At 45.5% G+C, this 27,911-nt stretch overlaps 1 protein-coding gene across 5 annotated transcripts in view; it reads left to right on the plus strand.

The window, feature by feature from the left end:
- The window catches only part of TNKS1BP1 (tankyrase 1 binding protein 1), a 28,291-nt gene extending 964 nt beyond the window's left edge, over positions 1-27,327 (plus strand). For 3 of the 5 annotated variants that reach the window (XM_080994160.1, XM_080994161.1, XM_080994157.1), the window contains exons 2-12: positions 6,173-6,314; positions 7,181-7,946; positions 8,753-8,825; positions 10,046-11,494; positions 13,226-15,015; positions 19,557-19,965; positions 21,536-21,677; positions 22,256-22,389; positions 23,286-23,437; positions 25,419-25,494; positions 27,193-27,327. In XM_080994160.1, the coding sequence (XP_080850286.1) occupies positions 6,185-6,314; positions 7,181-7,946; positions 8,753-8,825; positions 10,046-11,494; positions 13,226-15,015; positions 19,557-19,965; positions 21,536-21,677; positions 22,256-22,389; positions 23,286-23,437; positions 25,419-25,479 (5,106 nt within the window). In that variant the 5' untranslated portion in view covers positions 6,173-6,184 and the 3' untranslated portion in view covers positions 25,480-25,494; positions 27,193-27,327. The remainder of the gene's footprint in view (positions 1-6,172; positions 6,315-7,180; positions 7,947-8,752; positions 8,826-10,045; positions 11,495-13,225; positions 15,016-19,556; positions 19,966-21,535; positions 21,678-22,255; positions 22,390-23,285; positions 23,438-25,418; positions 25,495-27,192) is intronic. The other 2 variants (XM_080994158.1, XM_080994159.1) reach the window with 2 other exon arrangements.
- Positions 27,328-27,911: the final 584 nt, after the last annotated feature.

A 27,911-nucleotide genomic window follows, 5' to 3' on the forward strand; every position in this document is an offset into this window, starting at 1 on the left:
ATTCCCATCTTCTTTCATGATATTTCCTTGTTGCTTGTGAGAATTCTTCCCCTTAATAGAATTATGAGTTTCTTTGACCATTAACTACTAATCTAGTGGCCCCCTTTCCAATTGCTGTGATAACCTCTTTCCTATCTGCCCTGGTTTCTATTTAGGATTCTTTCTTTGATCTTCTCTGTTTGGAAATAGGAAGCAATACATTTTTAGAATAAATTCATAATCTCTGCCTTGTAATAAGCCAGTTTTGTTTCACAAAGGACCAAGTTTACCTAAATACATATGTTCCTGGTGCCGTTCTTTTCTACCGCTGCTCCTTGAGGAAGAACCTCCTTTTTATTATCCTTCTGTGACTGTTTCCTATCCATTATTTTTAATTAACATGGTATGTGTGCATTCTATGGACATGCTGAGATTAATGTCCCCTTCATATGTGGACTGTGCAGACATAAAGTGGCAGACAATGATTGCTGCAAGGGTCTTACAGGCAGAAAAGGCAGGGTGGCATGGGAAACAATAGCCCAAAGATGGGAAGGGATTTGTCTGGATGCATTTAGTAGATCACTATGGCAGCTGGGATCCCTTGAATTACACTGTAGTAAGCGTGTGCTGTCTTTTTACTTTACTTATTCATTCCTTTGACTGCAAACTATCAGAATGCAAGTGCTAATGAAAAGCTGTGCAAGTAGTAGTCTGATTCAGTGCTAATTGCATAATAGGTAGTCCCTGCACAATGCAGCACCTTCAGAAGAGAGCGCGGGTGGGGAAAGTTGCACCCATATTACTCTCCACCCCCACTAGAGCACCTACCATTGCTTCTTAGATACCTTTACTTGCTCAGCTTATTTCCCATAAGAGCTCCCTTGACACCATTGTTTCTGATGTTCTATGGCGGAAGAAAGCAGTTTAACTGATTTTTGTTGTTGTTGCCAAGTTTCACCTTCTTGTAAATGCAATTCAAAGGCTTTACCATCTTCACCTCCGCAGTCCTATTGCATAAGTGCTGGGAATCTGGTTATCCATATGTGGAAATAGTGCTACTTCAACTGAAACATGAAATATTTGTGCTTACAGTTGAAGTTGTTGAAGCTTTAAAAAATGACTACAGACCAGCATTTTAAGAAAGTATGATCCTGGCATGGGCTGGGAATGGGAATGCAGCCATTTGGGAGACTTGCTGTCTGGATTCTAAAGAACAAATGAGTAAGTGTCAGGGGTTCAGGAGCAGAGGCAAGGGCAAGGGAGGAAACAGAGAGCGAGGGGGAGGAGGCAGAAGAAAAGATGAGTGATGACGACGACCCGAGATCTCCGAGTCTTTCCAGTGAATCAGAAGATTCACAGAAAGGAGCACCAGTGGCCAGGGCAAGGGGGGAGCCTAGGGGGACACCCCAGGAAGATAGAGCCAGAGGGGACTCAGAGGGGAGCAGTTGGAAATCGGGACCAGCGTCACCGCCAGAGAGCAGGGAAGAGGAAGGGCGCCAGGGATCAAGCGCTGGCAGCTCACAACAGGGGGAAGGGCACGAGTCAGGAGTGGCCACACCTCCATCGGGGAGCGAAGAAACGGTCAGACGGAAGGTGGAAGGTTGGGCGCGCGCGACAAGTTCAAATGCACAGGAAGGTGGCGCAGTAGGCAGCCCGGAAAGGGAGCCAGGTCCTAAAGCCCGCCGAAAGGAGGGAGAAGAGTCAGGGGGGTCAGCGTCAGCGTCAGAGGAATCCCGGAAGGAAGAGACCCCGGGGGGCAGAGGGACCCAGAGAAGAACAGTCAGGCGGAAAAGGTGGAGCAAGGCTAGGATATTAAGTTGGTGTACAAGGGGCGGAGACTCAGATGGGGCTTCGCCGATCTAACCATTAGACGTAGGGTTGCACGCAGCAGCTTGAGAATGGAAACTGTAACTCAATAAAGACTTTTATTTAATGATCGCTGGCTAGCGTGATCCTCTGTGAGCTAGGATCTGGAAGCAACTCTGACAGTAAGCAACTTGTATTTATACTGGGTAGAGGGGCTAATGTAGAGAAGAATCTTATTGAGGTCCCAGATCTAAATCCACCTGTGGCATTAGAGACTCTTTTGTTCATGATGCACAGTTCTAGAGGAACAAAGTTATAGCCCAACTTGATTTTGAATTCATAGTATGTTGGGAGAGTAGTCATTGATGCGTAGTCCAGCCATGCAGTGTTAGAAACTGAGATATGAAAGTTAGGAGCTAAATGGCACCTTGAACCTAGGTTATGGGTGCAACAACGGAATGTCTAGGCACGCTTTTTTATAACAAGAATACAAAGCTGAAAATGAATGAACTGCAGCTAAAATATTATGTTCATTTTTCACATGGTCTAGTCCTTCCTCTGCCCACCCCCCTAATATTCTTAAGAGGGTCTCTTATCCAGTCTTCAGAGAGTAGCTGGAAGTGGGGAGGCAGAAAAAGGTCCTCCTTTCCTTCCACTCTGCAGTTTTAATGTGAAATCTTAGGTACAGTACTGTGCCCAGAACTCAGAAACCGCTCGCCCTAATGAAATTGCCTGTTGCAAAAGGCGCCTAGAACAATGAGAGTTTTGAACATTGCAGCCATGGTGTGAGTTGTATAGTTTCCTCTTCTTCATATACCTTCTGCTGGAAAAGTTTTGTATAATGTCTTGGAGGTATAAATGCTTCACAAGAAGAGCCTCTGTAGATATCAAGCCATCCCCTTTAGGTATTTTCTCAGTTCTACTTTCTTGGCTCAGCTTTTGTATTTTCTTCTTTTTACCTACACCTATTGAGGCCTTCGATTCTAAGATCTTTTTCTCCCACATTGTATCTGCTGTTTGTTCATCCCCTGGTTTTACCTTAACCAAATCCCTATTATAGTCTTTCTGAGTGGTTTCCTTCCAGTTGAAAATCTCTGGGTTCCAGCAGGAGTGGCTTCTGTTGCAAGCCTGCTTGTACGCATTTAGAAGTCTGTGCCTTCTTCATCCTATGTCATAGAGCTGTGGAGGTGCAACTATATACATGACAAAAACAACTATTTTGCTTTAGATATTCGTTTCTATTCTTTACACTCTGAACTTGCCTGTCTTCTCTGCCTTCTATTGCCTCACTCCTGATTTTTAAGAATTGCCTTTCTGCATACCTCTGCATTCATCATGGTAGCCCAAAGCTCAGCTGTAATATTATGTGCTTCCTTCTTCCTAAGCGGTTTCTAATTCTGATCTCTCTGTTCCTTTCTTGAAACAATTATGGATTGTCTTTAATAATGCATCACTATTAAAGTTAAAGTCTGGTTGGCATCCGTCTGTCTCAGGAAACAATGGAGGAGTGTATCTCTGGGGGTGAGATCAAGTTGTTGGAAGGTTGCATTGCCGGCTGTGGCTGTGGAGACCCATGTGGAAGAGATATGTTTTGTTGCAGCTGGGGCAGAAAGGACCATTTGGGTATATATGCCCCTTTCTGTTAGTGGTAGTAGTAGCAGTACTAGTAGTAGTAGTAGTAATAATAATAATAATAATAAAAATAATAATAAAATTATTATTTATACCCCACCCATCTGGCTGAGTAGAAAGTCCAGGCACTGAAACTAGATTTTGCAACTATCTGGAAAGATCATAAATGGAATGCCACTTTATCTTATGGGTCTTGCAAGTTAATTTTTTTTGATCAAGTGTGAAAGAATTCTCTCCTCAGGAGTCTCTCATAACATGAGATACACTCTTCGGAAAATAGAAATTGTACTGTGATAATTTCCATTTCAAGACTGAGGCTGCAATCTTATACCTGTTTACCTGAGAGTGAGCCCCATTCAACTCTAGGAGTTGCTTCTGAGTAGACATGTATATAGGATGGGTTGTCAGTCAGTGTCTAAATATAAAACAGTTTTTTCATTATATTCCTCCCCCCCCCCCACTTTAGAAGCCAAAAGTAACCACCCTCGCTTATCTTTCTTTTTGTTTTTTGTTTACTAGCTTATTGTGTGTATGCATATGTGTTTTACCAAGGCACTTCCTCTTTGAAGGCTGCTTTACTCTTGATGATTTTCCTGCATTGACATTGTTGTTTTTTTAGTACAGGAATAAGCATATGCCATCTAATCTGACAAATGTTTCTTTATATGTACCCATGGCAAAATGGCCATGCATTCATTTTCCCACATAGAAATGTTTGCGTAGATAACAAAACAACATGTTGGGCAGTTTTAATTGCTTGATGAAATATAGTTTGTGTACTTCCTTGTATTTTGTAGAAAGGACTTGTCAGTTTCAGGAGCCTGTTGCCTGACAGGTTAAAAACCATAGTTCATCTATGAAGAAAAGTAAGAGAGCTGAGGAAATAGGATTGGACTGTTTCTCTGCCTTTTTAAAATTCTACTTTTATTTAGTTTTACTAGCTCTGAATTTGGAGAGAGTCTCATCTTGTCTTGCATATTTTGTTGTGTGTCAGGTATTCACTGCCTTAATAGATTTTGGATGGGGTTCCGGGTACCTTAATGTGTTGCTGGTTTTCAATGTCCACTCAGGTTTCATCGGCTCTCCTTCAGCTATCTTCTCCACTAAATGAAACTCTTTCCCCCTTGCAGGGGATTCTGTATTCAGAAGCAATAGTTCACTCAGGAAGTTCTTGCTGAGTAGGATAAACAGAATGGTTCCTCAGACACAAGGGTGTGCACAGCTGCAATAAAGATTTAAGTTAAGGCAAATGAATATGAGGGGAGAGAGGTTAGATGAACAAGTAGCTTAGGCAAAAATAAGGTCTGGGGTTTTGCAAACGTTGGGCTTAGGTGCTACCAGGCTAGAAGTAGGGGATGGGACTAAGGCGCTGTATCCTTGTAGAAATGAGACAAGGCCTTTTTGTGGCAGCAGCCTGTATGTAGAGAGACTAGTCCCATTCTGACGACATTTCGACAGGCAGGGGAAACATTCTTATTCTGCATGGCTTTTAATGGTCTTCAGTAAATGATTGAAGCTTTTAGCTCTGTTCCTTTTAAGTTTTCGGGTTTTGTTTGGCATGTTCTTTTATGTAAACTGCCCCGGGGGCCCTTGTTAGGGCTGAAAAATGATGTTAAAAACATCTTTTATAAATCAAGATTAAACTAGTCAAAGGAGGGGCCTAAGCAGAAAGAGCAGAGGCGGCTGAACTGCCTTCCCTCATCTGAGGCACTGTGCCTTTAAATCACCCTTGCTTTGGAAGGAGAGGCTTGATGGTCCTATTTTGGCATAATGTATAGATGGAGGCTGAGGAGGAGGCTGTTTACAATCTTGTGGCTATGCCTTAAATTCAGCTGTCTGCCTGTTGTTCCAGCTCTTTCTGTCATACTGAGGGAGGGGGGAGTTATTGGTAGGCCCCCCTGCTCCTCCTGCCTCATTATGGGGATCAGTTCTGTTAGAACAATCTCTTGAGGCACACACTCCTTGTAACCAAGATGCTGGCTTTTCTTTTCTTTTTTAGCCAGGGTTTGGCCCTCTCCTGAAATCTAGCGGGAGGCCGTTGCCGTAGTGACAGGAGCAGGCCCCAGCTTTACCTCATTGAATTCCAGGGGCTGTGCCAAACGATTGAGAAATCTGGAGAGGGGGGTGGGAGGGGGAAGTACTCCAGATGTTTGCTCCCTGCTCAGTATATCCGGGTTGGGAGTGTATACAGCTGGGATTGGGTTGAGCAGAAACCCGGCTTTGCTGCGAAGGGGTGGGAGCAGAAAGGGACTTGGGAAGAGAAAGGGAGATTCTGACTGGAAAAGCAGCCAAATGTTCTGGCAAAGTGACTGGACCTGGCAAGAGAAAGGCAGGGAAGGAGTGATAGCGAGTTGGCTGGGAAGGACAGGGCGTGGCAGAAAGGTGGAGCAGGGGTGGCCCTGTGGAGAGTGGAGCAAGTCAGCTAGAAAGCCAAAGTTTTATAAGTTTGAGATTCCCATCCTTTAGCGTGACTCATGGCCTGGATATTTGTGGGAGACTTGCTTCCTTCACCCTTGTTCCAGCCTGCCCTGGGAGTGGCATAACATGATACATTCTCTCTTTCTGTGTGTGTGTGTGTGTGTGTGAGAGAGAGAGAGAGAGAGAGAGAGAGAAATTCCTCTCTCAAAGGAACAAAGGAGGATATTGGAAAACTTGCATTCTGGGAGGAAGCATCTATGGTGTGATGTTGCATTGACGGTCTTTGCTATCTTTACAAGTTTTGCAGATTGCCTAAACTCCTTTTCCTGTATCCTAGGGGCTGACATTTATGCTGAGTTCAGTGTCCCAGCCCGGTGATGTGATGGACTCTAATCCTCAGTCGCTGTGCTCCCCATTTCCCTGTACTGCTGCTAATGGCCGGAGAGGACCCAAACAACTAGCAAGCAGTCCGGAGATAGGTATGCCTTGCATTGTGAGCCTTCAGCTCAGCAGAACTGAGTTGATTGTTTGAGAGAGCTAAATATGGGAGATGGTGTGCCAAGTTGCTAGGTATTAAAATTTTTCTGTTTATGTTGGGTGGTGGTGCACCAGAGAATGGAGAACGGAGTTAAATAGCAAGCAGAAGAATCACTTAATGCAGCTCTTGAGGGATTGTAGCTCTTCATTCTGAAAGTAGGGGACGACATATTTGAATGTGTGAAAAACAAAACATGGAAGCTATTGTGTGCAGGAGAAGGCTAACCTAGAACCTTTTTTCCTGACATGCTTGTTTTCTGTGTGCATGGGGGATTCCTCTTTGCCCCAGGAGGCAGCCCTGCACCTATAATTGAAGTGGTGTCATCCCTAAAAGTTGCACCACACGGTTCTGCTAATCACATAAAGGCTCTGATCCCATTGCCTGACCTGAGAACAACTGGTGGTATGCAACTAAGAGCAGAGCTATTGAAAGTAATAGAGTTAACTTAGTAATGTTATTACTTTCAGTGGGTCTACTCTGAATACTACCATTTGCAATTTAAATGCATTCTAAAAGCATTTTCATGGCTTCTGCTGGTAATCTTTATTACCACTATTTCTGGTTTAATGGACTAGAAGATCCTCTAGCCTGACCTTTGTCCAAAGCTGCATGCAGTTTTAGTAGCTTCTCTGTTTCCTGCAAAATAGTTTGGAAATTTAGCAAGGATTATTAGTAGAGCTCATTTTATTTTTATTTTTTGTGTACTTAGGCAATGGATTATCATTTTGATCCATATAATTTAGTTGCCCTGTGTTCTGGTTGAGCTCTGTATAAAATGCATCTTTCCCCACATCCTTTTTTCCTCAGGGGATGCCCGTCCAAAGCCACCCGTGAAACCCAAGCCCTGTGTGTTGCCAAAGCCAGCCATGCCAGTGAAGCCTGTTCCTGGACAGCGTCAGGCTCTCTCTGAGGTGCCCTCTGCTGAAAAGATCAACTTGTTGGCTGGGCCCAAGCCATATAGTGGTGGGGCTGGCAATGCTGTTAAGCGTCTTTCTTTTGGTCTAAAGACCTCTCCAAGAGAAGCTACCAATGGGAAGGAGGTTTTGTATCCATTTTCCACCACAGCCAAACCAGCTGGAGATGGAGAAGGAACTGGGCCTTCAAATAAATCAAGTGCTGTGGAGGGAGCATCCGGAGAGGAGTGTGGAGAGTCCCCCAGTGTTCGCAAGGGTGCTGCTCCCTTCAAAGTAATACCGGTGCCAGTAGCAGCCAAACCAGAGCGTTTTCCTGGGACCACAGTGGAGGAGATTTTGGCCAAGATGGAGAAGCCCAACAAAGAAGGGGCAAGCAGCCCTGACAGGCCTCGGCTGGTACGCTCCTTCTTCAGCCAGGATGGTAGCACAGCTGTCCACCTGGGGCCTAAGGGTTATGCTGCATTCCGGAGATGTTCCAGTGGAGAAGGGGGTGAAACAGAGTCGGAGGGTCCTGCTTGCAGAGCCTCTTGTGAAGCTGAGGACAGCATATTGTCAAGGAACAAGGAGGAAATCACAAGCTCAAATGGTCAGCATCTGCCTGAATCTGAGCTACCAGCAAGAGCAACGGAGAAAAACTTAGATTTACTCTCTAAGGACAGGTGAGGTTCAGATTCATTCCACATAATCTTAGAAGATCAGCTTTGCAATACATCACAGAGTGCCCTCTGTCAAGGACTGAGGTGGGATGCAGTGCTAGGAAAATGAAAGCAATACAGTAAATGGGTCTAGAAGGTGACCTGCTGGCAGTTCTTTCTTTGTTCTTTCACATTTGGCTCTAGCAGAGGTAAATTATTCTTGTGATTTAAGAATGAAAACTGAGGGTTGGCACAACTGAAGGCTACATTCTGGGCATTACATACATGGCAATAAATACCACTGAATTAATCACAACTTGAATTCAATGGCTAGAATTGGGCATGCTTCTCCCAACTATAGTTTCTGTGAAATCTCAGTAATCTTAAATCCTACGATGATGTCATGAGTGGTAGCAACTCTTGGGATTTATTTGTAGGTGAGCGGTTGATCAGGCACAGGTAACTGATTTTAGAAGAACTCTGATGATGCTTGGAGCATTTCTACATTGTGGGGGTTGGATTAGATGATCCTTGGGGTTCCCCATCTCCCGTTCGTTATGTGATACCTAGTGTCAGGCAGAAAACCCTTTTGTGACAAAAGTAGCACACAATTCTGTTGAGCAGGCTTTGGGGAAACTGGATCTTCAGATGTTGTTGGACTTGCAGCTCCAATCAACAACTAGCTAATGTGGCTAATGGTTGGATATTATAGGATTTGTAGCCCAGCAACATCTGGAGGGCCACAGGTTTTCCATCCTTGCCTTAGAAATACATTTTTTTCCATCAGTAATCAGGCTTGTTTCCTGATGGTGATGCAATCTTTCTCTCAGCAGCTCCAGTCAACCTAGCATGAGCTGTGATGGAGGCCTACCTGGATATAGCAGTCTACTGTCTCCTCCTGGCGTGAGTTATCTGCAGCACGGCAATTCCTCCGCTGGGCTCTCTCCTTCCTGGCTCTCCTCTGTCTCAGGGGTATCTGCCACCTCTCTCCTTCCGGGCTCCCTCTCTGTAGGGTGCGTGTCTCCTTTCTCTACTAATGCTTCTCTTCAAGAAGAGATTGGTAGCCCAAGCAAACAATGCACTATCTTGCACTGCTATGGGGTTTCCCAGGCCATATTTGTTGCTTTTCAGTAACTGGGTATGTCCTTGTCAAAATCCCATGGGCTGGCTTACGTAGGTGCCTGCAGTTTGAAAGACTCAGCCCCTAACCTCATGTGCAAGACATGGTGACATCGACTCTGAGGAAGTCTTCATTTTTCTACCTTGCATGGTACAGTTCTGAAAAATCCAGAGCATAATCTTGGCATTTGGTATAGCACATAGCGCTCCCACTAACAGTCCCAATACTGCCTTATGCTTTTAGAAGAGTTAGAAAATAAATGAGAAAAATAGATCTGTGACCCTTCAGCTCTTTAGAGAGCAAACTCTGGCCTAGGCTAGCTAGCCTGAGCCTAGCCCAGGCAAAGTGTGGAAACCTAATGCAGAATACCAGGCCCTTAGCTGGAGGGAAGGGAGCAGCTGTGACTCAGTGAATACAATTTGGTGACCTACAAGGTATGTATGAAGCAGATCCCAGCAGCTGGGCCTGTGGCCAAATAATCTAGCAGTGAAAGCACTATAACCTCTTGCTGCTTGTTCAGGGATGGGTGATGGTAATGATTAACTCCTTTTGCCTCTCCCAGAGGAGGAGGAGGGGGGGGGGAAAGGAAGGTCATCAGCCTATTGTGTGATCTACTTAGCTTAGTTCTTCACTTTTCTGAAGGCCTAGTTGGAGAGGAGGCAAGGTCCTGGGGTGGGGCATACAGCCTTGTTACTGCAACACTTTGAACGATTTCTTCAGCCTCTCTTTTCCCCTTCCTCCATTCTTTGAATTTCCTTTCCTTCTGGCTTCCTGCGGGCAGAAATATTGTTGGGGAGGGTCTCGTGGGGTCTTGTAGTGAAACCAGAACTTCCAAGACATGAAGGACAATCTCTAAGGTCTAGAAAAAGAGGGAAGAGGTTAGGATTGGAGGAGACATCCTGTATTCTTTGGGGCTGGAGGGGACAGATTAGGATGCTCGGGAAGGTTCCAGGGAGGGAGGAATCATATTTTTAAAACCCATTCTTCCCTTGTTTCTCTCCAGGTCTCTCTCCCCAAGACCTATCAACTCCTCACGAAGCTTTCTTCTCGAGTCACTCCTGGGTCCCCTGATGCCCCTGCTGAATCAGCCCAGTCCCCAGAGAGCCCACATTTTCCAGCAGATGTCCCAAGTGCTGAAGCTCAGCTTCCCCCAGGCTCTCCTGATGCACCTACTGAACCCCTCAGATCTCCTGTTAAGGTCTCCCTTGGTCATGCCCAGGCTCCAGGTTCCCCTGTTGCCCTATCTGATCCCTGCCCCCCAGGATCCCCCAGTGGTTTCCTAGGACACTCCTTGTCTTCAGGTCTTGGGGACCTTTCTGCAAGATGTGCTGGGCCATCTGCCAGTTTGACTCATCCTCCTGCTGAGCACAGCCTGGCACCCCCCTGTGGTCTCCATGGAGTGTCGGAGTCCCCTGGCTCCCCAAGCACTCCTTCTGAGTACCTTGCTAGTTCTGATAAACCTCCTGGCTCTCCCTCTCATGCACAAGCCTCCCCCTTACTCTCCAGGGATAAGGATTCCCTCGACAATCAAGCACCAACATTACCATTTGAGGGTAAAGACCCCCAATTATCTCAACTGGTTCTACGGCGTGCCTCAGAAGGGGTGTTGCAACCACGGGGTAAAAAAATGGACAAGGAGGAGCTGGGAGGGTCTTTGGCTGTCTTGCCAAGAGGAGGGGACCCAGCTTTAGAGCAGGCTGCAGGGGGAGAGTCCAACTGGAGCTTGTCACAGTCCTTTGAATGGTCGTTCCCTAACCGGGCTCTTGAGTTTGGTGGAAGGAGACTGGGGTCTCCTCCAAGGTCTCCCATTGAGGAGGCTGATGATACTGGTCTCTTGGAGGCAGAATTGGATAGAGAGAGCCTCAGCCCCAAAGGCTCTTATAAGGAAAGAGGTTCAGAGGGCCAGAGAGGAGAGGAGACTGAGGCTTATGGGAGCTTGTTCTGCCACAGCAATTCCAGGAGTTCCCCAGGGATCAGGAGAAAGGCTGAGGACCAGCTGGAGTCCCCTTCAGCCCTTGAGATATCAGCACCTGGAGGTCCCTCAACTCTGAGGGAGCCTATTAGCCCCAAGCTCAAGGGCCCTATAGCAGCAGCAGAGGTTGGTTGTCAAGAGGAGCATGATGGTTTCTTACCCTTTGTCCCAACCCCTGAGGAAGGGGCTTTAAGGGCAATGGAGCCATTGCCAAGTGTAGAGCAGGCTGCCCCTCCTGCAGAGCCTTGCATCTTATTCTCTGAAGATGTCCAGGTGCGGACAGCTGCTTCCTGCCAAGAAGATGATGGTGCTGTAGGTCTGGCACGTGAAGGCAAGTTGGGGGTTGCTGACCCCGAAAGGAGGGCTGACCCTGATCCAGGCTCACACTGGCTTGATGAACTGCTGGCATCTCCTCCACCTAGTGCTGATGACATAAAGAAGAGAAGTACGCCCAAGTCAGAAGACCCTACAGGACCGGAGGTAAAGGAACTGTATTTAGTGCGGGGATGGGTGGATGGCTGAAGACCACAAAACGGGTTGCAAGGAGACAGTTCTACTGGCTTCCTATTTCTAGTGATTTTAGAACCTGGTAAGAAGGCATTAAATGGGCACAAGCATGGCTAGGTGAATGTGCATTCCTGCCCAGTTAAATAACAGAGACTGAACTTGTCTTTGGGAAGGGCGGGTCCTGGTTTTTAAGTAAGCCGCAAAAGTGGCTGAACAGGTTAGATGGCTGCAGAGCGTGCAAAAGAGGAGGCTGAGCCAAAAGGTGCTGCTGCGTGGGTAATCCTCCATTCATCCTGGGTGGAGCAGCTTCCCTCACCTCCCTGAATCCAGCCTGCCCGTACACATCAAAGTTACTTTTGTCTGTTTGATTGGCCCTCTTCGCCACCAAGAAATTGTGCCTTGAGCTCCAGCAGACTCAGCCTAAGAATGAATTGGTGCTCCTTAGTTTGGTAAGGCTCCATAGCTATGTAGCTACAAGGCACATCACTTAATGTACTGGGTTGTATACCAAAACTAATGGGCATACCTTGGTAGGCTCACATGATCTAGCGAACAAGAATTAACTGTTCATTAGGTGGTTATAATAGGGGGTGCTTCTGAAAGCCCAAAAGTCTCACAGTCTGATGAGGCTTGCAAGGGGTTTCTTTGCCAGTGAACAATTCAGTACCAGTGGCTACTAGTTTATTTTCCTGGCCATATAAGTACCTCTTTAATCTTCCTTGCACTCTACCAATATGGAACTTGCCAAAATTCCAAATTATTTTTGAAAACTAATTTTTAACAGGCACGTTTCAAGCTATCATTTCCTTACATAGAAAACACTTCTATGTAGGAAAATGAGCAAGCATGAAAGACCAAAGAAAGAATTGCCACCAGGTCCCCCTCCATACACATTTACGTAAATAATTGTTTCTATGCTAAATGCATGTAACTTGCTGCATCTACACATGAGTGGATGATTACCAAGTGCAGGCTTATCACTCTATGTATGGTCAATTTTTTTTATTGTATATAGCCAAAGGCCTTTATAATGGATGACAGAGAATAAAAGGAAAACTTTCCTCTAAAATCATACATGTGGGTTTGATATATTTTTCCATTTGGAGGAACTTTCTAAATAGAAAATTGCAGTGTTAGGAACATACGAATCTGCCTTAGACTGAACCAAGACCATTGATCCCTCTAGTTCATGTCTAGTTTAGACCCGGGACCCATTTTTAGTTCAAACATGCTTTTGGGCATAAGCATCTTAATTTTTTACCACATATTTATAAGGTTGTGATGTAGTTGTTGTGCCCACCTTAAGTCATGTTGATCTGGTAGTAGATCTGGCCCATTTTTGAAGATATAATGGTCTACACTGACCAGCTGCTCTCCAAGGTTTTGGACAGGGATCTTTACCAGCCCAGTCTGTGGATGGCAGGGATTGAACCTGGCACTTTTACATGCAAAACGTGCTGCTAATCAGTAATGGCCCTTTCCTAAATTGTGCATGTTAAGTGAAATATATTCAAACTGGTTTTAAAAAAAATACAGGAAGGGTTTAGTGAATTTACATTTTCAGTTTCTGTCTCCTTAATGTATTTCTCATATTGGACTGTTGGGAGAAGGGACATCTTTACTAGATCAGATTCCCCACTAAATTTGGCTCACTGTCCCATGCCTTTCTAATGTTGCTTTATTTTCCTTGCCTTTCTTTATTAGGATCTTCTGGGATGGTCAAGGAAGGATCTTCACAGCGAGTTTGGCTTTGTAGAAGTTGATCGGTCTGCTACCTTTGGCATGGGTTGGGCTGCTGGTGTTGGTAAGGTAGTTTGGCCTGGTGAGACAGAGCAGGATCGAGAATTTGGCACTGGCCCACAGGAGTGGCTGAGCTCGTACAGTGATGCCAAAAGGCAGGATATGGAATTTGGTTCCAGCCAGAAAGTCTGGACCAGAGGAACACCATTGCAGGACAGTTCTAATCCAGGGCAAGAAGATTGGATCACTGCCTATGGCAGCAGCTGTGGTGACCAGAAGATTGAGGAGCCAGATTGGAGCAGCACATATAGCATCAGCACTGCTGAGTGTCAGGACCGAGAGCCATACGTGAGAAAACCAGGCTGGCCCAGACTCTGCAGTAATGAAGATGATCAGGAGAGCAGCAGGTCTGCTGCTGAGAAAATGGGTTGGAGCAGCCCCTATCACGTTGGTGCTACTGAAAGAACTGACTGGCCGAATAAATACAGTGAAGAAAAGGATAGCTGTCCAGAATTGGAGGTTAACACAAAATCATCAGATGCGTTTAGCAAATATGGTACTCACAGCCACCAGGATGCAGAGCTCAGTGCCAGGCATTTAGAGGGGCCCAGTGATCACAGTGCTGTCAGTGTTGGCTCTCAGGATGCCACATCCAGTGCCAGCCAGTCATGCTGGCCTAGTGATTCCAATGTTGACAGCAGGGCTAGCCCCGTGCAGTCAGAGTCCCATGCCAACCAGGTGGAGCAACCTAGTAAATATAGTGCCAATCATCCAGAATCCCAGGTTAGCATCCAACAGCGACTACGACCCAATACATATGGCTTTGATGATGGCAGCTGTCAGGAGTCTGAACTGAGTGTCAAACAGTCTGATTGGCCCAGCAGATATGTCATGGGTATTCCCCAAAGCCATGATGGTGTGTTCAGTGCTGAAAAACCAGATGGAGCCAGTGAAAATGATGATAATCAAACACGCTGGGAAAGAGAACTCAGTATTGCAAGCAGAAGCAGCACCACTGAATTTGAGGCTGGTGATGTGGAGTACTGTGCCCGGAAGCCAGTCTGGGCTGATGATTACAACCTTAGGGAATCTGATCTACAAGATAGTGATTTCCCCATTGCCACAAGAGAATGGGTCAGAGACACTGATGTCTCGGCAACTAAACAAAATAACCAGTTAGGTGCTGTAGGGAAGGACCGAGCTGGTAGTTTTGGTCCAATAGAGTTACCAAGTCTAAGTGTGACCGTGGATTTAGAGGAGACAGCTGGCAGCCTGGTAGGTCAGTCTAGAGACTTAATAGCAGTTGCTATGGATGAGCCTAGAGGAGTTGGAGAGGGGCAGCCTGAGTGGACTCAAGATCTTGGCCTCAGAGGCATGGATCTCTCAAAAGACTTGAAAGTTGGGAGCCCAGATGCATCTGAAAAACCTACAGAGAAGCAGCTTCATTGGTTTCCTTCCTTGGGTCTGGAAACCTTGTCTGCTTCATCAGATGTAAGGACTGTGAATCCAGAGGAGACCAGAGAACCTGGTGTGGGACAAGCAGATTTGGCCTACAGATCTGGCACTGAAAGCATGGAAGTGTCTGATTTGAGGCCCAAGGCTTTGGATGGGGCTGAGGAAGTAGATCTAATACAGATGGACTGGACTGGCGCAACTGGGATAAAGCATAAGGACAGCAGCTATCAGTTTGGAGCGACACCTTTGGATGGTGATGAGATGGAGCATCCAAGAGCAGCTGGAGTCTCTGGAGAAAGGTAAAGGCTGTATCCTAATGTATTATAAAAAGGTTCAGATGTTTTCATGCTTCAGTTCACTTGGCCTCCAACAGGTGATGCTGTGCAGTGCGGTGCAGTGTGACAACAGACCTATGAGAGCTATCACAGTGGTATTGGAGGAGGAGGAGGAGATGAAGGCAGGTGGGTAGGTTGCCCAGGCGATCCACAGAGGAATTGCCAGGACATCTTCCCAGCAGCTGTCCTGCTGCTGCCGCCACATCCATTGCCATTCACCTCACACCAGTGATGCCATTTCAGCCTCAGCAGTGTCAGACAACAATGGAAGTGAAGCAGGTGACCTGCCCAAGTGAGTCATAGAGGAACAGTCGGGACTCCTTGAGCAGCTCCCCAGCATCTGTTGTGCTCTATGCTTCCCCTCCTTCTTGCTTTGTACCACTGAGGCTTATACTGCATCATTAATGTGGGTCAGACGGGGGGGGGGGGGGGTTTGGTGAGTGAAGCAAGTGATGGCACAGCCCCATGTCTCTTAAGAAAGTTAGAATGGAAGTGGAAGGCTAAATGAATACAAGTGGACAATGGAATTGAAGTACTGATTTTGTTTTTGTATTCATTTCCTTTTGTAAATTCCTTTTGTAAAGTCAAAAGCACAGTTGCACACTTTTAATCGGTTTGCAACCATTCCCTTTCATCCCTCCATGTTACCCATTGTTAGTACAGCCAGTACCACATATTACTTTGTGTCTATAGTGCACAGCTGCTGAGGTAGGCCTTACAGCTACCTCTTGAAGCCAGAAACCTTTGTGGGAACCAGGATAGGCAACTTCTACAGCGCTGCAATGTAGAAACACTGCTCAGGCAATGGAACTTCTTTCCCTCACTCCTTGTATGGCCCCTAAATCTACTATGGGTTTCCCCCCAGTTCTCCATAGCAGATTTGGGGATGGCATGGGTCACATTTGGTGGTGTGGGAGAGGGAAGAAGAGAGGGAGAAGGTTCCATCCAACAAATAAAATCCTTGTGGTGATGGAACTTTAGCTCAACATATTAGTTGAATATGGCCCTGAGGTTTAGAAGCAACAATCATAGTGTGTAACTCTTGTTTCTTTGGTGAGAAAATCCAGTGATGCTCCACTACTACCCTCCATCTGGTCATGACAGCAACTGCACACCCAGTAGCCATGATGTGCACTGTTTTGTTTTCCTAACTGTGGAAACACGGTAGAGTACTGTGGCTGTTGCAGAATGAAATCAGGCAGGTGGGGGGGGGGGGGGCTGCAGCAGGGTACCTGGAGGTATATTTTTACTCTCCTTAGCTGACCAGGCAAATGCCTAATGATACAGCTGCTGTTCTGCAAGAGCTGTCACCTTTGCTGTCGTATGATCAGTTCCACTGTCTTGTCTTGGGTTGGTGCCATGTTCAGCAGGAATGAGGAGAAGAGGACGGATTCTTTTATGAATTGCTTCTAGTGTTTGGCTTTCAATTAGCTGTCTTGCTTCAGCAACATCCTGTACCAGCAGGTCCCATGTCTTATGCACATAATTAGCACTCTCATTCAGTATGCTCTGAAGTCACAACCTCTTTGTTATGGGTGAAAATGAGTGACAGTATCTATAATTCTCTTTCCTATATTGTATTCTGTAAACATCTCTCTTCGTCATCACTTGTTTCTCTTCAGCCTTGGATTTGCTGACTAGTATTTTTTTAAAAATGTTTCACTTCCCTCTGTGCCCCCCATGCCTCTTGCTGTGGTCCCTCATTTACGCAGTTTTCTCCTGTGGCCCCCTTGGAATATCCTGGGCCCCAGCATATGGCCCCTGGTTGTGAAACACTGCTCTAGACAGGAGTAGGAGTGCTTTGTCAGGATATGAGGTGGCATTGCTCCCTCCTTTGAACATGTGCTTTTGAGCACCTCTTTTTTGGCAATACATTCTCCACAACTAGGTACTTGAGAGACCAGCAGCAAGTATGGCTTAAGGATTGTGCTGATGTGGAAGTGGCACACTATTTCAGAGGTAGGAACAGGTCCCATAACTGAAGTAGGTCAGAAGGGGTTGGACCAGGCCCTTGTGGTCTCTTCCTGGAATGAAGTGGTAGCTATTCTCTCCCCCCCCCCAGCCCTCAAATACAGGATCCATACCTGTATTGCTTTCATTGGAGAAATAACATTTTTGATGACTGTCCAGCTTTTTTGAAATGCAAAACAGAGTAGGAGTAGCAGACCGCACAAACCCCTGTTGCCTTTCTCCCACTTTCCTAAATGTGAAACAATTTTATTTTTATACAGCTAATGCTGTTGTCATGTTTCTATCACTTTCTGTGGGTTATAACCAGCATCTTTCTGTTCTATCATTTGAGGAACTCATGTCACTGCTTGGAATAAGACTTCCAGATTGTGAGCTCTTTTAAATGCGAAGTCATCAAATTGGATTGTGATTATGGAAAGCAAAAGGGACAAGAAAGATAGTTTGCAGTGCTGCACTTTTTAAGCTAACCATGAAACAGGGGCAAACTATTATTTATTAGTCACCATTATGCTGGAGCCCCAAGTGGCCAACAGTGAAAATTAAATATATTAAATTTAATCAAGTACAGCAGCAAAAATGAACCATAGCAAACAAACAGTCTAAATGCTAAACTCCTCTTGAGCTTAAGTCTCATTGTCATCAAGTTTATCAAAACAAAACAAAATAATGTTAAAAGCACTGATTGGTAACATATGTTGAAAATGTTGAAAGGCCTGGGGAAAGAACTGAAGTCTTCTCATCGTGCCCTCCATATATGTGTAGAAATTGGGAAGAATTGGGTCAGTTTTAATCTCAAATAACTGATTGCCATCATCTCGTCCTTGTAACCTAATGAAAATGGATAGTTATAGAGATGGCCTTGGCAACTGTAGAGAGAATTCAAGGAGAACAACAAGGTGTGACTTTCAATGTCATGCACACAGCCATTTAAAAAGGTGCAGGTTTCACTCAAGAACTCTTCTTAGCTAAACGATGTGCCTTCTGATTTGGCTAAAATGGGGGATGGAGAGAATAGACGGTACAGCCAAGGTCACCCAGTGAACATTGTGGCTGAGCATGGATATTAATTTGGGGCTCCCTAGTCCAAGCCTAGCATGCTGCCTTTCTCTGATGTGGAATCCTTCTCATGTGCATGCCTAGTCATACTCTTTGTTTTGAAGCTGCCTCTGCCTGTTTTGGTTGCTGCGTAACTTCCAAACAAAGGCTTTCTTGTATATTGGGTAATTTTGTACACTTGACACCCTTAAGCCATGCATGGAGTGATTGAATCTCTCTGCTAATCCCTGCAACTCAAAATGAGAAACCAGGAAGTATCACCATCCAAACCAGTGTAAATTGAATGAAAATTAATTAATGTGTCGTGTCTTGGGTACTCCCCTCTTCATACTTACATTCTTCAGGCCACAGAGGGAACAGAATTCAGCGGTGCCTAGCAGCTCACTGAAGTTGATTAAGGCTATAATCCTATTGTCCAGTTTGCATGTAGCAGCCATGCTCTGAAATGAACTATAGCTTATCTTAAACAAGCAGTATACTTGTACATGGTGGTCGGATTGTGACCTCTGTGTTTGTCCTTTTTCAGAAGCAAATCATTGCTGGCTTAGCATTGCATGCAAACCGGCACTCATGGTTTGTTTCCCACTAAACAAACCACAAGTGGCAAACCAAAGACAAACCTTGATTTCTTACTCATGGTTTGTTTGAAAACGCTCCAAAAACATGGGGTCATGGTAAACCATAATTTTAGGCTATGGTTTACCATTACATGCTAACCAGGACTATGTGTATTATGTGAGAGTAAGCCTCATTGAACAGAATGGGACTTAATTCTCAGTAAGCATGCATAGGATTGTTCTTTTAGAGTTGCCCTTAAGGGAATGTAAAACCAGGGAGGTTGTCAAGCCAGGGTTTTTGCAGTCTGTGGGTTGTAAATTGGGCAGACATGTCATAACGGCAGCCTTTGGCCTGAGGAATCTGTAGTCTGTGGGGTAGCTACAGTTACATATCCCACACTCCTCATTACAGTCCAGCCTTTTGAAATGGTCATATAGTATAGCCTGTAATTATTTTGGCAGTCGGGAAATGTGCAGGTTTATCTTTCCTCCTGTCTTCTCTAATGCAAACTGTTGCTGCCTTGGATCACATGAGCTTCCACCTGCGTTGTGAAGTGGATATCCCTACGATGATTGTACCATGTGGCTTAAGCGTAGGGTCATGATTTGAGTTCTCTTTGAGGTATTTGTACTCTTTGACCATTGGCAATTGTAGGTTTGAATCCTCTGTTGTGGGTTTGTCCATCTCTGATGCCTCCTTAGGCCTGCATCATGTTTGTAAGGTATTCATTCTCCCTTTGGCTGTCGAGTCCTGACCTTCACATACCATCATTTCTTTTGTACAGTGAGGAGAAAAACGGCTTTGGGATGATAAGGAGATATGGGGATGCTTGGAGTTGGGGAGGGGGAATTTTGCTAGGATAGTGAGAGCCCTGTTGATAAGAAGAACCTTACCCTAACGTTCATTATCTGACATCCAAGCAGAAAATTCCGTAGTGAGCGACTCTCCAGCCCCAGCTGCCTGCAGGAAGACATGGTTTCCAATAGTGCTGTCAAAGAGGTGGCCCAGCAGAAGAGACCTGCCTCCTTCCACAGCTGCCATTCAGAAGAAGAGAGGATACTGCGCAGCTTGCGTAATAACCAGGGGGCTCTTGCTGAAAGGGCTGAAGGACTGCCTTTCTCAGCAAAGGAGGATGGAAAAGCTTTGTCTGCTGCAGATGGTGGGGACAGCCAGTTAGACAGTGGAAATGGGAGTCAGCTACCCGTGGACCTGAGAGTGTTGAATCATCCAGAGCAAAATGGAAGTCAAGCTGCACAGCCCATATCACAGAAGGCTCCTGCTTCAGAGGGAGCTATTGCTCCTGAAGGGGAGAACTTCATCTTCTTAGAGGTAAGTAGTACTTAAGATGTTTCTGAGGTACCTGCTTGACCCCTGAGCCTTCTCTGCACAGCAATTCTAAGGTTTGAGGGGCTTTTACATTACATTTAAATGCGTAGCTGATATAGAAACATGGGTTCCTAATGCTTTCTTTCAGGCAAATGCTCCATTTCAGACCTGCTTTACAAAGGGTTTTGTCATCTTCTATAATTGCTTCTGGATTGAGAGGGATCGCTAAGTCAGTAGAGCGTGAGGCTGTTTATCTCAGGGCCATGGGTTTGAGCCCCACGTTGGGCAAAACATGTTGCATTGCAGGGGGTTGGACTAGATGACCCCCCAATGACAATTCCATGATTCTGTGATTCTATGTATAAAGAATAGCTCATAACCTTGCCTTTTTTGGCTGTATTTTGGTGGCTGACTCCAGATAATATTTCAGGCTTCACAAGTTGACTCATGAGTCATGAGTCCTCCAACAAACAGCTTATGTCTTGCTGCTGAAGTAGAAATAAGCTGGAAGACTAGAGAGTGAGAAGAGAAATCTAAATCCTTTTTCTAATATTGCCATTTCAGTTGGGCAACCTTGAACCAAAGTTATTTTTGTCCCTTGATTTTCATGCAAGCTGTAAATCATTTGTAGGAAAGGTTTCAGCCAACCACCCATGCCAGTCTGCCCAGAAGCCTTCCCACACAGCCTGGTGATGCCCTTGTGTTGTGCTACATGGACAGAGCTAGTGTGTCCAGGCTTTTGGTAAGCAGCCTTGAGTGACATCCCAGGACAATGTAAGCAGCCTGATGCAGTGCAATCTGGTTGGAAAAATTCATAAGCTGTTCTCCCTGCCTTCCTCTACTCATAGCTGTTAGTCGTTCACCTAAAATTTAGAAGGTGAGCCAACCATGGAAGAGTATTTGGGTCAGGAAATAGAAGAAAACCGACACATATTAACAGTTTTTAATGAAAGAGGTAGTAAAGGTAAAGGTACCTCTGCCCGTACGGGCCAGTCTTGACAGACTCTAGGGTTGTGCGCTCATCTCACTCTAGAGGCCGGGAGCCAGCGCTGTCCGCAGACACTTCCGGGTCACGTGGCCAGCGTGACGAAGCTGCTCTGGCGAACCGGCACCAGAGCAGCACACGGAAACGCCGTTTACCTTCCCGCTATAAAGCGGTACCTATTTATCTACTTGCACTTAAGGGTGCTTTCGAACTGCTAGGTGGGCAGGAGCTGGGACTGAACAACGGGAGCTCACCCCGCCGCGGGGATTCGAACCGCCAACCATGCAATCGGCAAGTCCTAGGCGCTGAGGTTTTACCCACAGCGCCACCCGCGTCCCTTTTAATGAAAGAACAAGTTGTTAATGGTTGAGCTCAGGCTTTGTGGGAATATGTGGATGCTTTGCTAGCTGTGGTCCTGCAAGCTGTGCATGTCGCTGGAAAGTGTATGAAGTACTCTTCAATTTCTGCTCCTTGGAGGAACTGAAGCTGAGAAGGATCTATGGGGACACTCTGGGTGTTGCTGTGCATTCATTGAGGGAGAAATGTGTTTCTCTGATCCCTTTGTTCTCCTCTTTTGTATGCTTTTAGGATACAGAGGTTCTTGACAACACTGTGTATCGCGACCGTGTTAATTTGGGCCGTAAGCGAGGTCATCGTGCACCAGCCACCCGGTCTGGAGGGGCTCTTTCCGAGAACGACGGAGACAATTGGATGTTCAGAGATTCCACAGGTAGCATGGAGCGTTGCATGCTGGGCCTGGCATGTAGCCTTCATTGGTGTATTCCCAACACCTGTTACTGAAGCGATTTTGGATGTGTTATCTCTTTGTGTCTTTCTTGGTTATGTCATTTTGTGCGTGGCTTATTTTGTTAACTTACATTCTTGCCTTTCTTCACAAAAAGCTCTAGGCAGCTTGCATATGATTCCCAGGCAGCGTTCACTACAGAGGCACTGATTAGGGTTAGGCCATCTTAAGGTAGTTTATATTATGCTACAATCTAGAGCTTGCAGTCCAGAATTTGACAGAGCGAAGAGGGGATAACCAAAGCAGCAGTATGTGGTTGCTTCAGTTACATGTGCTTAGGCTTTGCTAATAGGCTTAGCAGATGTGCCACATACAGCATGACTTGGTGTGACAAAGGTTTCCAACAGGAGTGTCCTAGGTTGCCTGTCATTGCTGCTTTCTAGGCACTGCACTTTAGATTATGTCATTTTTTTCCTCCTGTTGGGGCATGGATTAAAATGCGTCACATGGTGTCAGCATGGGTTCTTCTGCATTATGGTATTGCCATTTTCTTCCCTGTTTAGAGCCTCGAATAGTTTCTGCGGTCTCTGATGAAGAAGCCCCAGAGGAACCAAGGAGCAGGAAGTCACGAACATCTCCACTGTCAAAGGGGGTAAAGGTCCCTCTCTTCCCAGGGCTGAACCCATCGGCATTGAAGGTAGTACCTGGAAAGGGGTTGGGGACAGGATAAAGAATGACACAATGTTAACAAATATGGGTTGGCTCTTAGAAACTGAGTGGCCTTTGCTATCAGGTAGTGGAATGTTCTATGTTAGAATTCCAAGCTGAAATCAAAGTACTGAATGAAAGGAGGGGGGGGGGGGGAGAAAAACTCATGGAGAATGAGACAGTCAATGCTTCCAAGTCATGGTGGATAAACATTACTTCCATCATGCCACTGAACATCATTTGCTGAGGATCACCAATGGTAGAATGCTATTGCACTCATAGGCATCTGGTTAGCTACTATGACGAACCAGGATGCTGGACTAAATTTCAGGGGTTCAGGAAGGGGTTTGCATTGAAATCCTACTAAAATGGGGGGGGGGGGGAATTGTTTTAGCAGGAGTTTCAATGTGAACCCATTGTGATAAGGAAGGGAAGTGTATGCATTGAAACCCCTGCTAAAATGAAAGGACGAAAAACCTTTGCTTTAGCAGTAGGTTCAATGCAAATCTCCTGTTATAAAAAGGTGTTGGCATTGAAAGCCCTGCTAAAACAAAACGTTTTTCACTGTTTTAGTGAGGTGATTGACAAATGGGTGGCCTTGCAAGGCTTGTTTTGGCCCACAGGGTTAGTTGTGTCCAGTTTGGCTTGCAAGGCAATCCTGGCCCATGGAGCCAAAAACTTCCACACAGTTGAGATAGGTCTTTGCTTTGTCAGAGGAGATTACTATCTAACCTCCAGCCCCTGATGGTAAAGGAAGTGCAGGGGGCAGTTATGAGAAAAAGCAGAAAATTGCCAATGAAAGATCAGGGAGTAGGACAACTCTAAGCAAATGTTAGGTGTTTTGCTAAATGCCTGTTTTTGTAAATCTGTTGTCCTCAATCCTAGGCCAAGTTGCGAGGCCGAAACCGTTCTGCTGAGGAAGGGGATCCACAAAGTGAGGCCAAGGAAACCCATGTTCAGCGCTCTAAATCGTGCAAGATTGCCAACATCACTGGGAAGCCTCTGGTGCTGCCACCCAAACCAGAGAAATCCTCAGGGTAGGTGTGTGGTGGTGGAAAATAACATGTGTTGGTATGTTGGTGGTGGTTATCCTGCTTGCTGCAGAACGCGAGTGTGCTGCAGCTCTTTCTGGCAACTATAGCAGAAGAAAGGCAGCAGCCAACAAGACACAGGAAATTAGGATAAAATCATATATACTATCAGTGTTCTCAATTCTCCAAGTGCCATTGCTTATGTAGTCAGAACATCACCACCCATGCACAAGAGGCAGCACCCCAGGTTTGCAGAAGTACAAAAAATCATGAAGGAAGAAACCTTTTTGAGGGGAATGCCTCCTTCCCCAAAAAAACATCCCATTGAGAACTAAGTGTGCTTAATGAGTACAGAATGTTCCTTGACTAGGGAAAACCAGGGATGGGGAAGAATCCCAAATGAAGGGCATTTGTTCAATCTTATGGACTTTGCTGGCCTATTGTTGGTCAGTTACAGGTGTCTGTATACCATGTGCCCCTCTAAGTCATGGGTGGGCAATTATGGTCCTCTGTATGTTATCAGACTGAAACTCCCATTGTCCCCGACCGCTGGTCATGCTGGCTGGGGCTGAGGAGAGTTGCAGTCCATCCACATCTGGAAGACCACAAGTTCTACTCCCCTGCCCCACCTTCTCTGCTCTGAACAATGCATAGTCATTCTTAGTTGGTGGAATGTTTTGTCTTTTTAGTGCTGGCATCGAATGAGACTCTGGCAAGCCAACTAGTCAAGACCTCTTAGTGGTTGGCATTCAGCTAGAGGGGAAGGGACAAAGGCATTTTGGGTTAAGACTCTTACCTGATGCAGACTCATGGCCTTTCCCTCCTCTTCTCTCTCTCCCCACTGTTGCTTTTTGAACATCCAGCCTGATAAAGAGTTCTGGGCAACTTGAAAGCTTGTCTGCTGTTTTGTGACATTTTTGGTTGGCCTAATAAAAGTATTGTCCTAAAACAGATTTTGTAGTTCAGTGATGTGTTCCCAGCAAATGACCTCATGGGATTTTCTCATTTTTAAAGTAAACTTTGCAGTTGTCTGCTCCCTCTTTGAGCATTCAAAAACTAATGTTACAAAAAGTTTGAAACTGGATGTACTCTTACTTTTGGAATTGCCTTCTCCCATGAGAACCTGCGCAGGAATGCTGTTCCGCTACAGAGGCCCTCTACTATATTCACTTGCTGTTAGAGATACAACTAACGGGCTGATGTCTGTCTGTGTGTGTGTGTGTGTGTGTGTGTGTGTGTGTGAAAGTGAGTGAGAGAGAGAGTGAGAGAGAGAGAGAGAGAGAGAGAGAGAGAGAGAGAAAGAGCGAGAGAGAGAAAGCCTTCTCTGTTGTGGTGTCCACATTAAGGAACAGCCTGCCTAGGGAGATGCACTTGACTTCCTCATTGCTTGCCCTTCAGCAAGCAGTGAAGAACATCTTATTCCAGCAGGTGCTCACTTAACCTGGCCTCTCTCCATGATGTTTTAATTGTTGTTTTCAACTGTTGTCTTACTGGTTTGTATTTATGATTTGTATTTTATGACTGTAGCCATGGTCTTGTTGTAAGCTGCCTTAGTCCACTTCTGTGAGCAAAGGCAGGTAGAAGTAACTGAAATAAATAAGAAACATAATAAATATATAATTTTGGGGCAAACTTTGTTACTTAGTGTTGTGATTTTGGGTTCTGCCATGGGTCACAGCGCTACCTGCTCCTTCAGGCTTCCTGCCCACAACTCATGAGACATATTAGATGGGGGGGGGGGGGGGAATTAGTGGTGCAGGGCTCTTAGATCCTGTTCTCTGCACTCTGCCTCCTTGCCTGCGTAGTGTTGGAGGGGTTGGAAAATTGTATACAGTGGCATGTCTGTGTGGCTGCATGCTGAGCGTTGGTATTCAAACTATTTCTTAGCATCCAGGTCCATCATTTTGCCTCTGGAATGTGGGTAACCCATTTTTTTTTCCTATCGTAGTTCCACCTTTTGCTTTTAACCATTTCCTGACTCCCCTAGGTCAGAAACATCCTCACCCAATTGGCTGCAAGTCCTGAAGTTGAAAAAGAAGAAGTCTTGAAATAAAAACATTCAGGCAAGTTTCTCTTCTCAGATGCAGGGCTTAAGTCTAGCTTTCCAAATGGGCATCTGATCCCTAATATTTGTGCAAGTGGGATCATCATTGCTTTCCAAGTGCACTACATTCAGCACAGCTGGCCATTTTTGTTCTGCAGCTGCAAGAAAAGTTTGTTGGAATTTTGGCAGTTTGTCAAGCATGCTCACAGAAAAATGTCTGTGGCTGTTGTACATCAAGCATTAAGACCTCTGAATTGTTATCTGAGAGAAGAGGATGAGGCATTTAGGCCTCCTGGAAGTTGAAGCACTCTTCATAGTAGATGTCAGTTGGACAGAGTTATAAGAGTGGCCATTAAATCTCTTCCCTGCTAGTATCCATATACCCCAAATTCTCTTCCGTGAGCTCTCACTGAAGTCTTGTCCAGATTGCACTCAGCAGCTTCAGGCTGCTTGTGTTAGCACATAAGTGTGATTTCAAATACAATGCTTTTCAGTACACATTTATTTTTGTTGTGTTTGTGTGGGTGGGGATAGGGAGCTTGGGGGAATCCTCCTGTCCTTTTTGACCTTTCCATTTACCACTCTGGTAATGTATACTGGGTTAATCCTGGTACTATAAGGACAAAGCTATAGTTAGTAGAACTGCATGAGCCCAGAAGGCTGCACTAGTGGATTACCTGTGCTTGCATTGTGGTAATTGGCACTCTGGAATCCTACATATGTGAATTATCATGCATGTTCATGATAATCACGCTCTTGCCTAGCTGTTTGTAATCCCAAAGCCAGCTGCAGTAAAGGAGCCTAAAACATTTGCCATCTGTCAGAGGTCCATTGCAGTTAATGTAAAGTGACATGACCATCACAGGATGATTCATGTGCTTTGATTCCTGTGTAAATGGTATGTGCATATTGTAGGTGAGGAAACTAGCTGCCAGGCTGAAGAAGTGTGACTGGTATAGAGCAATTCCCAATGAGTGCTGCACTAGTTGACCTGGGAATTGTTGCAAAAACAACAGTCTTCCGTCACCTTCAAGACTTACATGTTTATCAAGGCACAAACATTTGTAGACTAGACTCCATTTCGTCAGATGCATGACGTATTGTCCTGAGTAGGTGCATGCACGCAATATATGCACATGTGTGCTTTTGGGCTGTGTGGGTGTATGAGGATAGAAGCAAATGAAATGCAAAAAGTACAGGTCGTGTCATAGCACAGAATGAATGCTAGTCTACAAAAGTTTAGGTCATAATACATTTGTTACTCTTTGGGCTGTCTTTGCTGCACCAGACTACCATTATTCCAGGGACTAGAGTAGCATTCTAGCAGCTGGAACCGCCGGTGGTGGGAAACATCCTGTGTCTGCAACTTGCAGGTTATTCTAGGAACTTTTTGCCACCTAGTGGGCAATGCCGCACATGACTTTCCATTTATTTTGGTTGGGGAAATGGAAGATTGGTTCCTTGGGAATTCTAACTGAAAGAGAACTGAAGAGGGAATTTGGCATACTAAATAACACTGCAGTTACAAAAGGTCACCTTGATTTGAACGTGCTGCTCCAAAGGGTGTGTAGGCTTGTGTGGGAGACTAAGCCTTTAACATGTTTTGCCCATGAGCCAAAGTTGGGCGGTGATGCATAAATCTGTAGGTGGGATTCCTGCACTATAGCAAATAAGCCTGCCAAGCTTTGTAATTCCTGTCATATTCTTTTTGTTGCAGGTGTTGCTCTCCTGCTACTGGGGCCCTGACAGCTGAAGTTCCAGTGAGCTGTTCACGGGTGGGAGGCAGCATGTTGGGTCTGGAGCCAGAATCCCCACCTAACAACTTAGAGGGATTGGGGTGGGGTGGGGTGGGGGGAGGTGGGAGGTGGGGAGGGGAGAGGGAGGACGAGGCACATTTATGCACTTTGTATCACATTCAGTCACTCATGCATATGGCGGTCAGATGCTCTCTGCCGCTGTCCTGGCTGTTTTCTCCTTTTCCCCCTCCTTCTTATACCACATACATTTTTATAAAGTATCTTTATTCTTTTTTTGTAACCAGTCAAGGAGTTTTGTGCTGGCCCCCTTTTCTTTCACCCCAAGGTAGGGAGGGAAGACAAAGAGGTGAGGCTTCTGCTTTCTCGGCTGCCATATAATGCATTTCAGACAAAAGAAGAATGGATTTCTCTCCCTTTGGCCACTTGAAACAAATAAAGGTTTTATGGTTAAGGAGGCACTGTGGTTCCCGCGTGCTTGTGTGTGATCCTCTGAGCTGTATCCTGAGCCAGCCTTGTTACTTGGCAAGCTATTCTTTGAGAGGGGCAGACAAGCAGGGGTTATAATAAAATGCTGGTGGTGAAATAATGTTTTGCTTTTTAGTGGATAAAAACAGGGCGCTTGTTCAATATAGTTTTACCTTTTTTTAAAATTGATTTTCAGTTTTTACTACTCATTGGC

This window comes from Podarcis pityusensis (genome assembly GCF_964106645.2).
Source record: "Podarcis pityusensis genome assembly, chromosome: 1".
In the NCBI taxonomy this organism is placed as follows: Eukaryota; Metazoa; Chordata; class Lepidosauria; order Squamata; family Lacertidae; genus Podarcis; species Podarcis pityusensis.